The 17871-nt window shown below is 40.0% G+C and overlaps 1 protein-coding gene across 1 annotated transcript; it reads right to left on the reverse strand.

The window, feature by feature from the left end:
- Positions 1-2157: 2157 nt before the first annotated feature.
- Positions 2158-10560, reverse strand: LOC432062 (uncharacterized protein C3orf38 homolog). Its single transcript, XM_041581597.1, has 4 exons — positions 9968-10560; positions 9446-9678; positions 6149-6232; positions 2158-4063 (listed from the first exon to the last, which is right to left on the reverse strand). The coding sequence occupies exons 1-4, from the start codon at positions 10092-10094 to the stop codon at positions 3530-3532; spliced, it is 978 nt and encodes a 325-aa protein (XP_041437531.1). The 5' UTR covers positions 10095-10560; the 3' UTR covers positions 2158-3529.
- Between the last annotated feature and the right edge of the window lie 7311 nt (positions 10561-17871).

The following is a 17871-nucleotide window of genomic DNA, read 5'->3' on the forward strand; positions in this document are numbered from 1 at the left end:
TTGGTTTTGATGAAATATCTGAAAATTGCCTCAAAATGTCCAATTTCTATCATCTTATCTCCCACATTGCATTTGGTACCAAGTGAGGTCTACAGAATACTTTGATGTCCAGTCACCCAAATTGATATACTGTACAGTATAGCAGATAAAATTTCCAAGGGCAAAAAAAAGTAGTAAAGAACAATGTGAAATGCAATAAAACCACATAAAACCACTAAAATCAATGTTTTTTTTTCAGGAGTCAGAATCACAGTTTGAATAATTTGGCTTGGCCAAAAAAGTTTTACAGACAGAAACAAGCAAACAACACCTATGTAGAACTGTAAATGCAATACAATGGCTAAAACTGCTATACAATCACCAAGATAACATACAAAAGGTATTGCGCAGTGTGGTTAGCGAATATTCTATTCCCAATGGCTATAAAAAATATTTTTCTTCAAGCAAAAAAAACATGAAAATTGTCAATTAGACAATTTAGTATCTCATTTGACATTCTCTGAACAGTTCCTTTTAATTAATATCTTCTGAAGAAAAGGCATTCAACAACAATCTAAACATTTGAGGTGTGATCGTGTCCCCTGTGCTCAGCAAATACCTCTTAGATGCAGAATAGTACTTGGTTTATTCACTATACCAAAGTTTACTAAACTTCTGCTGAAATTATACAGTGGTAATTAGTTTACAATTTACAATTGTAAATTACAATTTAGCGCACGTTCTGCATTATATATTTTTTTCCCTATATGTACTATTTAAAACATCTTGTTCAAATTCCAAATCCATACCCATTCCTGTAGATTCAATACATCATTTTGCTTTTTACTTACCCTCATCAATTAAAAAACGAAATTGCAGATCTTTTTGCTTCTACCCCTGGGAGAGGTTTAGAGGTCTTGCAAAACTGTACCTTGAAATAAACTCAAGCTCTTGCTCCTGACTTTAGAAAGGGAACGATCAGGTCCCTAAGGAGACTTTGTTTCTATGCTTATGAAATCCTAAAAGCCCCCAGTTAGATTGTCCTAACTATACAGAAAACAAAATCACATAAAAAAGAGAGTAATTGCTGAAGTAATACAAACAATGTGTATAAATATTAAATTTAATTTTCAGGAATGACACTGCTAAAAACCTTCTTAGGAACACTGTACAGCAATCGGACACCCAGAACATTCATTTAAACAAAGCCTCCTCCTCCAATTGTTACTAGATGCAAAATTCCAAAACCACCACGCTGGAGGGATATCAGCCCCAACCCCAACAATCGAAGAATGGATGGCTAATGCAAATGACATATACTTGATGGAGGAAATCACCTCCTCACTCGCAGGAAAGCAACATCAATGTATTATGATATGGCATCCTTGGATCACCTACCTCCATGCACACAACAAACTATATAAATCTTTTCTGTACCATATTGAAATCTTCACTTCCTGCCATATCCCATATCTCTTACCTTTTTCTACTTACAACTCTTTCTCTTGCTCAGTTAAAATGTTCTTAATTACATAGTAACATAGTAAGTTTTAACTCTATTTTAACCTGCCTCTGTTGATCCAGAGGAAGGCAAAAAACCCATCTGAAGCCTCTAGAATTTGCCTTAAGGTGGCCATACACGGGCAGACAAAGCTGCCGATATCGGACGTTTGGACCAATTTGACAGCTTGTGTATGGGGGCTTCCGACGGGTCTTCCCGATCGATATCTGGCCACCCGACTGACCCGTCGAAGCCCCTTAGCGTATCGTAATTCGATCATTCGGCCGATCGTTCGAATTACCCCCGATATAGCCATGCCGTTAGTGGCATATCGGGGAAAGATCCGCTCATTTGGCGATGTCGCCAAACGAGCGGATCTTTGAGTCTATGGCCAGCTTAAGAGGGGGAAAAAATTCCTTCCTGACTACAAAATGCCAATGGGACTAATCCCTGGATCACTATCTTCCATAACCCTGTATTCCCTCACTTGCTAAACACCATCCAACCCCTTCTTATATCTATCTAATGTATCAGCCTGTACGACTGATTCAGGGGGAGAATTCCACATCTTCGCAGCTCTCACTGTAACAAACCCCTTCCGAATATTTAGCCGGAAACCTCTTTTCTTCTAATCGGAATGGGTGACCTCACGTTAGCTGGAAAGACCTACTGGTAAATAAAGCATTAGAGAGATTATTATTTTATCCCGTTATTGTACAATAATGTTTTGAGTAGTTAATGTTATGGAAAATGATGTAAACTGAAATTGTCATCAATAAAATCATTTTTGCATAAAAAAAAAATAAAGTAAAAATAATAATGATATAAACCTGACCTTCAAATGCTTAGCAATTTGCTGGGTGTCACTGACCAGTTATAAGGCAAAACAAAATCTCAAAGTCTCAGAGAAGCAAAATACAAAGGCAAACAATTAAAAAAAACACTGCACAGTGTTAGTGACCAGACTTCTGCCACCCCTAAAGACTGCAGAAGTTTTTCAAGTGGGCTTTCTCCTAAATAGGAAAAAAAAAAATTATATTTACACAAAACTTTTTCTTTTGGATTTTCTGGATTTTCACAAATAAGAATAAATTGCTAACATTTCTCAAACAGTGCACAGTAGAATGAACTTGCATAATACAATATTAAAAGAGCTCTCTAACTGTAAACGCCATTTTCTATATTTTCTATATGCCACTTGTACAAAAACTAAGCTAAGTTAAAAGGGTTGTTTACCTTTAAATTAACTTTTAGTATGATGTGGAGAATGATATTCTTGGACAATCTGCAACTGGTTTTCATTATTTGCGTTTTTTATTTCACTTTTTATTCAGCAGCTCTGTACTTATTATACTATTCAGCAGTCTGCAATATCCTGCAATCTGGTTGCTAGGGTGATTTGCACCCTAGCAACCAGATTGCAGGATATTGCAGACTGCTGAATTTGAATAAGAGACTGGAATATTAATAGGAGAGGTCTGGATAGAAAGATGAGTAAAGCAAAGTAGCAATAACAATAAAATTGTAGCAGTACAGTCTGCAATATCCTGCAATCTGGTTGTTAGGGTGATTTGCACCCTAGCAACCAGATTGCAGGATATTGCAGACTGCTGAATTTGAATAAGAGACTGGAATATTAATAGGAGAGGTCTGGATAGAAAGATGAGTAAAGCAAAGTAGCAATAACAATAAAATTGTAGCAGTACAGCTGTTAAGCTGGTAAAAGTAAGAAGAAGGCGGCAAATAATTAAAAATCTATAAAAAAATAAATAATGAAGACCAATTGAAAAGTTTCTCAGAACTGGCCATTCTATAATTTACTAAAAGATAACTTAAAGGGGAATCACCCCTTTATAAAGTGAAGGGAGTTTGTTATTCAACGAATCCATGAAAAGCACAGCTTACACACATTAAAAAAAAAGATTTTCTTGAATGAATTCAAGGAAAAAATAAGGTATTACAATATTTGGAATTTCCGTTTCGATTCAGATCTTCTTAGGACTGGCAATGTGAAATGTTTTTGTATTAAAAAGACGGAGAAAATAACCTTTAGTTATAAAATTTTTCTAAATCGCTAATCTTGTATTGAATAGAAGGTCTCAGTGCTGATGAACACATGGCACTCTGTCCCAGGATATTCAGATTAACATTTTTGATCTTCCACTTGTCAGTAGCTGGGCAGCGAATAAGCCCAAAGATATGTTCAAATAAACCCAGATATTGGTTGTCCTTGTGGATTGTACCAGCCACTGCCACAACCACCAAACCATATGGACAAGTGGCACATTTCAATCCCTCGGATGCAATGTTTGGGTTGAACAGTAGTCTCTCCTCCCGTGTGAGCGCGAGCAGGCGCAAGCTTGTCATCAGGGCCCCGCAGTGTTCTTCTGTATAGTCTCCTATTGTACGATAGGCAAATTTAAACATGGCATTCTCCCAGAAGTGCTGAAGTCCCCACTCACCATTTGCAAGGCCAAGTGTTGGATTCTGTGAGTTTAGGAGTTCGTAAAACCACCTGCAGAAATGTTCTCCAAGCGCGTAACAGTCAAGTGAACTGCGATGTGAGGGGTCATTGCTCTTTTCCTGAATCAGATGTGAATAAGAATATATTTTTAATAACTAAAGCACAACCATAGAGTCCGAGTACTACCAGGGCAGCAGATGCAAATGTTTACTATGTGGAAGAGTATGTGGTACAGGTATGGGACCAGTTATCCAGAATGCTGGGTACCTGCGGATTTCTGAATAAGGGATCTTTCTGTAATTTGGATCTACAAACTTTAAGATAGAGACCTGAATGGGTCTGTTTTTTAAGACCCGCAGCCAACACGTACCCACTTTCCCTTAGCTTGACCCACACTGATCGTCACGCCGACCAGAAGTGATGTCACAATTACTAGAGTCCGAGTAATACCACGGCAGCAGATGCAAATGTTTACTATGAGGAATAGTATGCGGTACAGGTATGGGACCAGTTATCCAGAATGCTGGGTACCTGCGGATTTCTGAATAAGGGATCTTTCTGTAATTTGGATCTACAAACTTTAAGATAGAGACCTGAATGGGTCTGTTTTTTAAGACCCGCAGCCAACACGTACCCACTTTCCCTTAGCTTGACCCACACTGATCGTCACGCCGACCAGAAGTGATGTCACAATTACTAGAGTCCGAGTAATACCACAGCAGCAGATGCAAATGTTTACTATGAGGAATAGTATGCGGTACAGGTATGGGACCAGTTATCCAGAATGCTGGGTACCTGCGGATTTCTGAATAAGGGATCTTTCTGTAATTTGGATCTACAAACTTTAAGATAGAGACCTGAATGGGTCTGTTTTTTAAGACCCGCAGCCAACACGTACCCACTTTCCCTTAGCTTGACCCACACTGATCGTCACGCCGACCAGAAGTGATGTCACGATTACTGGCTTTTTAACATTAGAAGGCTTTGATTTTGGTGTGTTTCCCCTGGATTAGCCTCCTGTAGCACCCCACACTGCAGTGGATTAGGTACCCACGGGCCAACCGCATACTGGGAAAATCAAGTAAAATCCAGCCGAATTCCGATCATATTGCGGGTATTCTACAGGTACCGACCCAATGCAGAACTCTACTTTATGGAGCCTATTTATAAACAAATATTGCTTTTTTCCACAAATGTCTAAAAATTTGTGGTTTTCCTATTTTTTAAAAAAAATTCAAGATTCATGGGGAAGCCCATTTATCAAAGGTCGGATTTCGAATTCATGTGAGGTTTGTTTTTACTCGAATAAATTCGAATATACTCGATAGAAAAAAATCTGATGCCTAAAACTCAAACGAATTTTACAGACTCGAAAACTCTAATCAAATTTGATTTGAATTATACTGAACTCAAATCAAGTTTTTTTCTCTGAAAAATATCAGGAAGGTTATTAACATCTACAAATGGGTCAGTGGACCTCTGCCGCTGACTTATACATGAACTCGGCAGGTTTTAGGTGGTGAATTGTTGAATTCGAATTATTCCAAGGTTGAATGTTTAAATAAATCATGAAACTCAAATTCGATTAACAGTTTGCATTATTTCCAATTCAAATTTTAAAGTTTTGATCAAAACAAATTCGATTTGACCCTTAATAAATCTGCCCCTAAGTGTAAAAAAAAACACAAAAAAACCTCTAATACAAAACTTTGTCAGGTTAAAGTTGTCGTGGTCTTATAGAAGGCAATGGGAGCTCTGCTGATCCTATTGAGGGTATTTGTATTTTAACTGCATTATTTTCTGTTTGTCCTTTTTTTATTCAAATCTTTTACTAAATTCCATGACATTCATAGACCTTTGATAAATAGGCCTCCATTACAATTATCAATTAAACATTACATAAACCCAATAGGATTGTTTTGTCTCCAGTAACAATTAAAGGGGTTGTTCACCTTCCAAACATTTTTTTTTCCAGTTCAGTTGTTTTCAGATCTTTCAACAGAAATAAACACTTTTTTCGTTTGCTTCCCATTTTTTAATGTTTTTTTCCAGAATTGAAGTTTGAAATTTAAAGTACATTGCTTCATCTTTTTAGAGAAGTGATAGTACAGTACATTATTCATTGCGTCATGGATAGACATAGTGCATACCCATCTCAATACAAAAAGATAGTGTTAAAATAAGGATAATAAAAACAATGGTACCTTTTCCCTGGATTGGAAAGTTTCAGCTACACCTTCTGCAGGGCAGTGCTGGATCTGGGACCATGTCATAGTTATACTGCGAACCTTCAAAAGAAAGGAAGGAGCGTTAAACAATGAAATATACAAAACAATTTACTTACTAAAGGGTGTTTACTGACAATAGAACAACAGGGTATTTACCTTAGATGAAAGAAATAGGTATATACTCTTTGTTAAGACCTTTTGGCCAAAGTGTATCTTATTTTTTAATCCAAAACATCGCCCTTTTTCTAAGGGCCTTCAGTCGATCACCTCCCCTTCTCAGCCTTGGAATCCCATCAATAACCTGAAATCCAAGTTGGCTAGATGTGTGTCTAACAGTGAGAAAATGTGCCGGTACCAGACGTTACAAGTCATCACATACTATAGTTGATTTATGTTCTGAAATTCTGCCTTTAACCATTTGAATTCTCTCCCCCAAGTCTGCAGGGGCATTTTATCAAATAAACCACATATGAGGACTCACAGGTGAAAAACTGTTTGATTTTAAAACTTTTCCCAGTATGGGGATGTGAAAAAGTATTGCCCTTAGTCACATTGGGCCCAATTTAAATAGGAAAAGTCCCTGGTTTAATTCAAGCTAAAAGCTGTTGCCCAGAATTCTTTTGTGGGCCAATGTCTGCTTTCACCAGGGTATCTCTTATATTTTTACCCCTTCTGTAGGCAAGATAGGGGGAGATAGAAACTCTTCCATGTCTGGGGCAAACTTTTGTAATAAATGCCAGTGTCTGCGTAGAATAGAAGCAATGCTTATACTGGCGGATGTGTATTGGCTCACAAGCACTAGTCTTTTATATTCCTTTTGTGTTTGTTTTGCATCAAGTAAGGCTTGTCGTGGCATTTTTTAATATGCTCTCTACTTTCAGCAAGAACCTCTGGTGGGTAACCCCTGTCTTTGAAGAAGTGGAAGTGTACAAACATCCCACATCCAAACATACCAGATAAACCTCTGATTCAGGTAAAGAAATGCTGCTCAGCAGATCCAGTAATTCCATATAATACACAAAAGCCATGAATATCTTATAAAAAATATCCTTATAAGTGGTGAGTAGTGATGTCATCAGTTATAAATTGTGAGTAGTGATGTCATTTGTCACATGAATCACTAAAACTTGTGTATTATAATAAATAAAGTACCCCATTGTTGTAAAATATGAGGATATTAGAAGTAACCTTGGGAGTTCCATGACCTGTATAAAAGCACTCGGCCTTCGGCTTTGTGCTTTAATATGGTCATGGAACTCCTCGGCGACTTATAATATCCTTAAATTTTAAAAGGGGGTACTTTATTCACTATATTAACTCTAAGGAAAGCTCTGGTATGAATTACCAATGGCTGCAAAACCTTATCCAAGAAAATGTCTAGTGGGGAGAAAACAGAATCAGTTCCAGCTACTATTGGTCTCCCAGGGGGGTGTGGTGGGTTTTTATGAATCTTGGTTAATGTGTAAAATACAGGTGTTATCGGATGCTCCCAATTACACCTGATTCAGCAGCCTGTTCAACAATTTGTGCTATATGGTTCTGTCTCAGGAAGGGGGTTCCTGAAACCTCTTTATATAGCTCAGTGTTGCTAAGATGACTTACAATTTCCTGTACATAGTATTCTTTGTTCATTAAGACAAGTGCACCCCCTTTGTCAGCAGGCTTGAATATCAGGTTAGGATTGCTCATCAAAGCCTGTAAAGCCTGTCTTTCATTCCTAGTTATATTCCACCGTGTATTATGGGAAATGGTTTTCACATGTGTCTTTTTGAAGGATTCAACATCCGCTTTTACCAGCTGTGTATAGGTTTCAATAGCACTGCCACCCGGTGGAGGAATGAATGTACTTTTATTATGCAGACCAAGCTTTTTTTAAACTTAATTGAGAATGTCCCATCCCCACATTGCAGATGGAAACAGAGGAAATATTGTATACTAACGTTTCCATGGCTCTCTTGAGCCACTATTGTATCAATTCTAACAGCTGCCTTTAATGAAACCCAGGGATTCTGCTCAGCAGGGACAAAGATATGAAATGTATCAACTAAATGTATCAATGTAGAACAGTTACAGTCGGTGACCCGCCTCCCAGAGCTGCTTCAGAAAGACATAAGTTTGCAACTCTCTCCCAATTTCCTACAGCATTACACCTCTCTCAATGTATTTATTGTTTAGAGGCAATGGTATGTGCATAGCCAGAGGCATGTGAATTTACACTATTTTAAGATTTTGCTGTACTCTTAAGGTTCAAATTGAAAATGCCATTTCCTTCTACAACTGTGAATAGTAATTAAAATGGAATTTGTTTTATGCTCAATAAAAGTTTTTAAAGTTAATTCTCAGGCCGTTTGGCTGATTTGGACCATTCTACTTCGCCAACTGAGCATATTTGCCTATTTGGGGGCAGTTGGACAGACTATCCTGTGACCGTGTGACAGATCCGACTCAAATTCCATCTGAAAGTGCACAATGTCAGCAAATGCGCGATGAATTGCAGACGAGGAAGTGAAGAGGAGCAGTGCAGTTACAAAAGGAGAACTAAAGTCTAACTAAAGAAGTAGCTAGAAATGTTGTACATTATGTTTTTTGCTTCTGTACCAGCCCAAGGCAACCACAACCCTTTAGCAGTAAAGATATGCGTCTCTGAAGATGCCCCAGTAGCTCCTCATCTTCTTTTCTGCTGATTCACTGCACATGCTCTGTGCTGCTGTCACTTACTGAGCTTAGGGACTCACTCACAATATACAGTACACATAGAATAGAAATGTCACAATATACGACTGGTTAGTAATTGATACAGATAATTACTACATGGCAGCACAGAAACCAGTGCAATTAGCATCAGAATTTAATAATCAGCTCTGTAGCATCAGCTTAGATTACAGACCAACCTCATTTTCTGTTTGATAATTAGTGACGAGCCCTAAGCTTAGCTTCTCAACAGCTGCTCTGAGCCCACTGAGCATGTGAGTGTCACAGAAGCTTTCCAAGATGGTGACCCCCTGTGACAAGTTTGAAGTCCTGGATCATTGCTGCTATTGACAAGCTGAAACTTTAGGCTGGTGCAATAAGTTCATTATATAAAATATGGCATTTTGAGCCATAACAATTGTTAGGGTTTAGTTCTCCTTTAACAAACAGAGACACTAAAAAGGAGGCCATACATGAGAATGTCCACGCGTGAGGGATCTGTTGGTTATCCCTGTGAGCTGATTAGTCAGAAACCATATGGGAAAGGCCCCCATTAATTCACTAATACAGATAATTCTTTACCTGTGAGGGCATTGAGATTTGCTTATCTCCGTTATTCCTCTTAGGCGCTGAGGAAACACCAGATTCTGTCCAGAACTCCAGGGCACGCTGGATAAGCTGATTTTTATCGCTAGAAGGGGCCATGGTTATTTTCTTTGAGGCCAGGTACTTAAATATGACGTCACGGTAAACCTTCTTGCGCCTCAGGAGATCAGCCGCAGTCTCGCTGTACGTTAATATCGCATCCAGCGCCTCTTCAAAAGAAAAGGAAAAACAGTCAATGAATTGGGCTTTTGTTGACCTCCATGTTTCATTGCTATTGGTGCATACCCTTATCAATAAGCCCCAGGAGTTACAGTCCAATAACTGCAGGACTGTCACTTGTAGAACATTCCTTATTTGCACCAACCCCCAATATAGGGGCCCAGGCTCCAATAATGCCAGACTGAAAATTCAGTGGTACTACATCTCCCAGAATTCCCTGACAGCCATGTAAGACCCCTGCCCACCCTCCTCCCAGGTTCCATTAATTCCATCACTCACCACCCCTGCTATACACTTGAATCATGCGATTAGTGACGGTCTCAGCCAGAGACATCAAGTCAGGAGTCTCCATCTCTCCCAGCAGCTGCCGGCATCCCGCCTTCTCCCTGCTATTCAGACCCACCATGGTCACAGAGTCGAGAAGCCGCTGGGAAGGAGACAGTAAAGCGACTGCCTCAACTGAGCCAGGAAACGAAACCAAAACACTTCACTTCTACATTCCTACGTCAAAAGCCACAGGCGCTTCCGGTAACGCCCACGAAGCAAGACGATTCTCGCTTACTTAGCAACCGTTGCTATGAAGCTTTTGGGCAGCGGGAGCCGGTTAAATCATGTTAAACTCTATGGAAAGGCGCACGTTAAAGCCTAGGCTATTTTATTTCCCAAAGCAATGTGTGTGGTTTCCAATCTGATGGCTCTGGACGTAATACCACTAGTTTTTATGATGTTTGGCAATAATACCACTAGTTTTTAATAACACACGTTTTGGAGAACAGCTACTTATCCCTGATTTAGGCCAAATCACCCCCTCTGATGGGGTGCCAGCAACATACCTCCCAACATTTGGAAAATAGAAAGAGGGACATAAAAGATTTGCATAACATGGTTGAAATGTTTGACCACGCCCATTTTATGGCCACACCCCCTAAATACCACATCTATATTACAAAATTTGGCAGGCTATGGAAAGTTTTAACACATTTCTGGGAATTATTAACTAGGGATGCTAGATTCGGCTGAATCCCCAAAACCGTCGCGAAAGATTCGGCGGAATAACGAACCGAATCTGAATTCTAATTTGCATATGCAAATGAGGGGTGGGAAGGGGAAAACATTTTTATTTCCTTGTTTTGTGTCATGTGATTTCCCTCCCTGACCCTAATTTGCATATGCAAATCACACTGATAAAGGCTGAATCCTGGCCAAATCCCAAACCGAATCCTGGATCCTTGTTTTATAACAGTTTTGCTAATGAAGGTGAATAGCCCTTTAAGCTGCATGTTTCATATCTCCCAAGAGACCTGCTTATCTTAAATAGTTACAATTGTATCTTTGCTTATCTTAAATTGTTACAAATGTATCTAAATGCAGCCGCCACATATTCTGGGCTCTCTGCCAAAAGCCTCTTATTTACTTAAAGCTTTAGACTTGTATCTTTCTGGCTGTTCAGCGCAGGAGATAAAAGAGAAAGTCAGGACATTTCAGTAACAATCTGGGACTGCAGGCTGAGCTGTCAAAATTGGGACTGTCCTGCAAAAACAGGACAGTAGGGAGGTATGCAGCAATCCTGTGCAAATACAGGGGTCCCTCTTCATTGACTTTATTTTATTAAAGTTAATTTAAAATCATCCACAATTAGTGTTGCCCCTTTGGTTGGTATTTTATAGGCACAGACAATATATATGATCTAATAAACCCAATGTAATTAAGAGTTAAACTCACAGGAGATTTTGTTGGATGGTGTTGGATGGATAAAACACATCCTACAAATTAGATGTAGTCACAGGGGTCAAAATTAGTGATGGGCGAATAAATTCTGCAATGAACAAATTCACAGCGAATTTCCACATTTCGCCGCCGGCAAATAAATTCATGAAACTGCTGAGAAAACTAGGTGGCGAAAAATCAGACGCACGTCAAAATAACTTTGTCAACCATTGAATTCAATGCTGTTTGCTAATTTTTCACCATTTTTGCAAATTTTTCTCAGTTTCAAGAATTCCATGGGAAATTTACGAATTTATCCGTGAAGAGAAACGGGACAAATTCGGCCATCACTAGTTAAAATTGAAATGCATTGACTGTTGGATGTCGATAGAGATGTCGCGAACTGTTCGCCGGCGAACTTGTTCGCGCGAACATCGGGTGTTCGCGCTCGCCGGAAGTTCGCGAACGTCGCGCGACGTTCGCCATTTTGGGTTCGCCATTGTTGGCGCTTTTTTTTGCCCTCTCACCCCAGACCAGCAGGTACATGGCAGCCAATCAGGAAGCTCTCCCCTGGACCACTCCCCTTCCCTATAAAAACCGAAGCCCTGCAGCGTTTTTTCACTCTGCCTGTGTGTGCTGAAGAGATAGTGTAGGGAGAGAGCTGCTGCCTGTTAGTGATTTCAGGGACAGTTGAAAGTTTGCTGGCTAGTAATCGTTTTGATACTGCTCTGTTATTGGAGGGACAGAAGTCTGCAGGGGTTTGAGGGACATTTAAGCTTAGGTAGCTTTGCTGGCTAGTAATCTACCTTCTACTGCAGTGCTCTGTATGTAGCTGCAGTGGGCAGCTGTCCTGCTTCTGATCTCATCTGCTGACTGCTGCAATAACAGTAGTCCTTGTAAGGACTGCTTTTATTTATTTTTTTGTTGTTTTACTACTACTACTACTACTACTACTATAAGAGCCCAGTGCTATTAGTCTAGCAGTGTTGGGGAGTGGGACTGGTGTGCTAATCTGCTGCTCCTAGTAGTTCAGCAGCACCAACTTTAATTTTTTTTTTTTAATATTCATTTTTTTTTATTTTACTTTTTTTTATTTTACTACCGCTGTAGTAGTGTATAAGTTGACCTTTTAGGCATTATTTGCCCTGTAGGCATTATTTGCACACTGTTTTCTTCAACCCGCCATCGAGCTGTGTGACCTTGTTCACATTCTGTCTAAATATCCATAATATTACCGTCTCCAGAAAAAACACCGGAGTCACTTTTTTCAAGCAGCCATAATATATTTTACGTAATCCGTATCCACCGCTGTAGTAGTGTATACGTTGGCCTTGTAGGCATTATTTGCACACTGTTTTCTTCAACCCGCCATCGAGCTGTGTGACCTTGTTCCCATTCTGTCTAAATATCCATAATATTACCGTCTCCAGAAAAAACACCGGAGTCACTTTTTTCAAGCAGCATTCATATATTTTACGTAATCCGTATCCACCGCTGTAGTAGTGTATACGTTGGCCTTGTAGGCATTATTTGCACACTGTTTTCTTCAACCCGCCATCGAGCTGTGTGACCTTGTTCCCATTCTGTCTAAATATCCATAATATTACCGTCTCCAGAAAAAACACCGGAGTCACTTTTTTCAAGCAGCATTCATATATTTTACGTAATCCGTATCCACCGCTGTAGTAGTGTATACGTTGACCTTGTAGGCATTGTTTGCCCAGTTTTTTTGGCCGCAGCCACTGAAGCACAGAGGCCAGAAAAAATATGCCATATAAATGCTGAAAATAGTCATTTTTTGCCATACGTTGACTCAACGTATATGGCAAAAAATGACTATTTTCAGCATTTATATGGCATATTTTTTCTGGCAACTGTGCTTCAGTGGCTGCGACCAAAAAAATGCATATTTTCTGCATTTATATGGCATAATTTTTCTGGCCTCTGTGCTTCAGTGGCTGCAACCAAAAAAATTTATATTTTCAGCATTTATATGGCATAATTATTCTGGCAACTGTGCTTCAGTGGCTGCGACCAAAAAAATGCATATTTTCTGCATTTATATGGCATAATTTTTCTGGCCTCTGTGCTTCAGTGGCTGCAACCAAAAAAATTTATATTTTCAGCATTTATATGGCATAATTTTTCTGGCAACTGTGCTTCAGTGGCTGCGTCCAAAAAAACTGGGCAAACAATGTCTACAAGGTCAACGTATGGCGAAAAATTACTATTTTCAGCATTTATATGGCATATTTTTTCTGGCAACTGTGCTTCAGTGGCTGCGTCCAAAAAAACTGGGCAAACAATGCCTACAAGGTCAACGTATGGCAGTTGTTTAAAGAGAACAGTAGATTACTAGCCAGCAAAGCTACCTAAGCTAAAATGTCCCTCAAATCCCTGCAGACTTCTGTCCCTCCAATACAGAGCAGTATCAAGCAGATTACTAGCCAGCAAGCTTACTATCATCTGTCCCTGAAATCACTAACAGCTCTCCCCCTACACTATCTCTTCCAAGCACACACAGGCAGATTTTTCAGATACATTTTTGCCCTTGATCCCCCTCTGGCATGCCACTGTCCAGGTCGTTGCACCCTTTAAACAACTTTAAAATCATTTTTCTGGCCAGAAATGTCTTTTCTAGATGTTAAAGTTCGCCTTCCCATTGAAGTCTATGGGGTTCGCGAACCGTTCGCGAACCGCTCGCATTTTTGCGCAAGTTCGCGAATATGTTCGCGAACTTTTTTTCCGACGTTCGCTACATCCCTAGATGTCGATGCATGAACAAAACACACTATCTGAATTTAGCTGATCCGACTTTACAGTCTAGGTATTGGGGGATCAGACTTCGTAGGATCTTGTGGTGTTGTGTGATGTTGCATGACAAGATCATATAAAATCTGACTCACAAAATCTGATCAATATCTCATGTGTCATTTTATCCTGATAGGGAACAAATATAACAGATGCAGGAAGGCTGGGCAGTTCTCCCAGAGAAGTTCATAACCCTGGCCACAATGGGGGGACGGGGACAAGAAGTCTCCATATCTCTGATAAAGGGTCATTTCTAACTGCCCCAATAAGGTCTTTATAGTCATTAAAATTATCAGTCACAGGGAGGCACGAGATATTGTCATCCCTACCCAGACACAATTGTGTGCCACCACCTGAGGCATAAGCCTGTATTCCACAATCCCCTGTACCTGGAGTATAACTAAATATGTATAATATTACCAGAATATGCCAGTATAAGGCCCAATCCCTTCTTACTTGCCCAGTGCCCCCTGTTTTCTATTCCCCCTTCCTATGGCATCCCATATTTCTCACTCCATATTCCATACCTCCCAACTATCCCGTTTTTCACAGGATGGTCCCGCTTTTGACAGCTCAACCCGCAGTCTCGCATTTGGACTTTCTATTTGATCTCTTGCACTGAACAGCCAGAAAAAGATAAATAAAAGTTTCTAACTTAATTGGCTTTTGGCAGAGAGCCCAGGATAGATATTTAGATACTTTTTTAACAGTTTTAGATAAGGAGGTCTCTTGGGAGAACTAAGACTCAATTCACCTTCATTAGCAAAACTGTAATAACACATAAAAACCAAAGAAATGTGTTCAAACTTTCATAACCTGGCAAATTTTAATTAGGGGGAGTGGCGCTACGCTTCGCAAAACTTTTTGTCCCTCTTTCTGTTTCCAAAATGTTGGGAAGTATGCATATTCTCCCTTTTCTGAAATCAAAATCTCTCAATGTCCTGTCTTTATTTATTATAATTGTGTACACACTTAACATTCGGTTGATGGGGGGGGGGGGTGGCTAAATCCTGACCATCAAAGGTTGCTTGAGGAAAATAAGGAGAAAAAGGATCATTTGAAACCTCAGTCCTACTGTCCAGCTTCGTGGTACTGGCTCACTATCACGCAAAGCTCAGTGTATAGTACATATATGATTCCCAGTGAACAAACTTGTCTATATAGAATGCAGGTAGGTCTGAACTGGGGCTCAAAATTGGCCCTGAAATTTCAAGTACCATTTCAAGTACACAGAGGCCCAAACAGCTCCTCACAGGCCCAATATTGAATCTTAAAGGAGAAGCAAACCCAAAAGTTAAAAAACCCTACCCTACATAGAATCCCTACCCTCCTCCCCCCAGCCTAAGTGTTACCCCGAGGCAAATGCCCCTAAATTTTTACTTACCCCTCGGTGCAGATTCAGGCATTGGAGTTCACGGGCACCATCTTCTTCTCTTCAGAATGATACCGGCGTGGTGGCGCATGCGCAGTTGGAGTCATTTTATATCGCGACAACCGTGCACGTGCCGAAACTCACGAAAATGCTGAAGCGACGGTCTCTTTCTGAAGATTAACGAATCGGCAGAAAATGGAGCCCATGAACACCGATACCTGAGTCTGCACCGAGGGGTAAGTAAAAAGTTAGGGGCATTTGCCCGGGGTAACACTTAGGCTGGGGGGAAGGGTTTTTAAACTTTAGGGTTTGCTTCTCCTTCAAAGGAATTGTTCAGTATAAAAATAAAAAATGGATAAATAAAAAAAAATTCTAATATATTTAGCCAAAATGTAATGTATAAAGGCTGGACTGACTGGATGTGTAACATAATAGCCAGAACACTACTTCCTGCTTTGCAGCTCTCTTGGTTTCCACTGATTGGTTACCAGGCAGTAACCAATCAGTGACTTGAGGGAGGGGACACATGGGTCATATCTGTTGCTTTTGAATCTGAGCTGAATGCCGAGGATCAATTGCTAACTCACTGAACAGAAATGTCCCATGTTGCTGACTAACTCAGAGTTAGAGAGCTGCAAAGCAGGAAGTAGTATTCTGGCTATTATGTTACACATCCAGTCACTCCAGCCTTTATACATTACATTTTTGGCTAACTAACTATATTGGAAACATTTTTTTATTTTGCACACCCTATCTATTTACCCAGTTTGTATTTTCACACTGAACTGTTCCTTTAAAGCAGCCCCTCTGGCATTTGAAGTCCAAGGTATCATGTCTGGCGTGCCCTGGGTACTTCTAGGTTTGCCTCCTTTTAGACAGAGCAGGGGGCGGGCCTTGACACAGAGGGGGCGTGATGCGGATGGGGCAGGCAGTGACGTCGGGGGTGACGATTGGCCAATCGCTGTGTCAATCATAGGGAATCCTGCTCGGTTTCCTAATTTGGAAAACCAGGCAGGCAGTTTTGAACCGGGCAGCCCTTCAAAATGGCAACCCTAGGTACTTCTTCCTCACAGTTGGCAGCTTCAGGGGTGTTATGTAATGAGGTGAGTTGAGAGACTTACCTCATGTGGCAGTGCCCCCCCCCCCCCAGTTACTAGGGGTAAATTCAAGAGCCGATTTTCAAGTTTGATAACCGGAAATTTAGCTCTTCTAGTGCAAAAAGCGCAATTGAGCGACTGCGGAATGCATGGCATTTACCAATGCCAGCATAAAGTAGCATGGAAGTTGCAGCACACGTTTTTCAGTTTGTGCACGAGTCGCTTTACTTCTGGGTGCTGATGAATGTGTAGTCAATAACGGGGTTACAGTGAGATATACAAGGTGGAAATCCAGCACAGCACCCTAAGGGAAGTAACAGCAACTCATGTTAGGGGTTAATTCTAGGGCTTCTTTGCTCCTTGTAATTTGCACCATGAGTTCAGTAGGTGCAAGTACTTTTGTTGCTTGTTACCAACCACAATCATGAATCACAGCCACGCCAACCATTTCTATATCAACAAAGACAACTTTATTGAGAAAATCTATGTACAATACAAAACATGAGTAATAAAACACCAGTGATTTATTGGAATCCAATGGCTCAGTTTTTATTTCGTTATCAAAGAAAGAAAAAAAAATCATTGAACTTGAAACAAGTTAAGCACAAAAGATGTCGGAATCATCTAAAATATTACAAACACGCTCTTAATGCAACACATGCATTTATGAATTACTTACAAATACTTCCCAGGAATAAATAAAGGATACAAATTGCATCGATCCCCGTTTACCATTATTCCACTAGGTGGAAACAAAAAGTCAGGCTAAGCAAGTACGGCTGAAAGGCGGTTTTTAACCACTTGGTGGCAGCACTTTGCCAGGCGAGGAGAATGTTATTGCACTTTAATTGAAAATACCACGAATTGTTCTAACGCAACTGTCGATTGGTTTGTAAAATGTTAATATTGGGAATTTATTTTTTATACTCGGAAATAGTCAGCGGTTCTGTTATATGAACTTCTCCATAGACCTCAATAGATGGTTATGGCTAGAGCTACATTTGGGTGGAAGACAAGGGGAGTTTGTTGGGAGTCAATGAATGACATTAATACGATTGTTGGATTTACTGGGGCAAAGGAAACAAAGATATAACCCCCTGGCAGGTAAATGCAGCCTTGTCTATTTTCAACAATGGACGATTCACATTCCCTGTTCAGGTTTTGGCATGTTAATTAAATCGACGGATAAAACTTGT

The sequence above is a fragment of the Xenopus laevis genome, chromosome 2L, assembly GCF_017654675.1.
Source record: "Xenopus laevis strain J_2021 chromosome 2L, Xenopus_laevis_v10.1, whole genome shotgun sequence".
NCBI lineage: Eukaryota > Metazoa > Chordata > Amphibia > Anura > Pipidae > Xenopus > Xenopus laevis.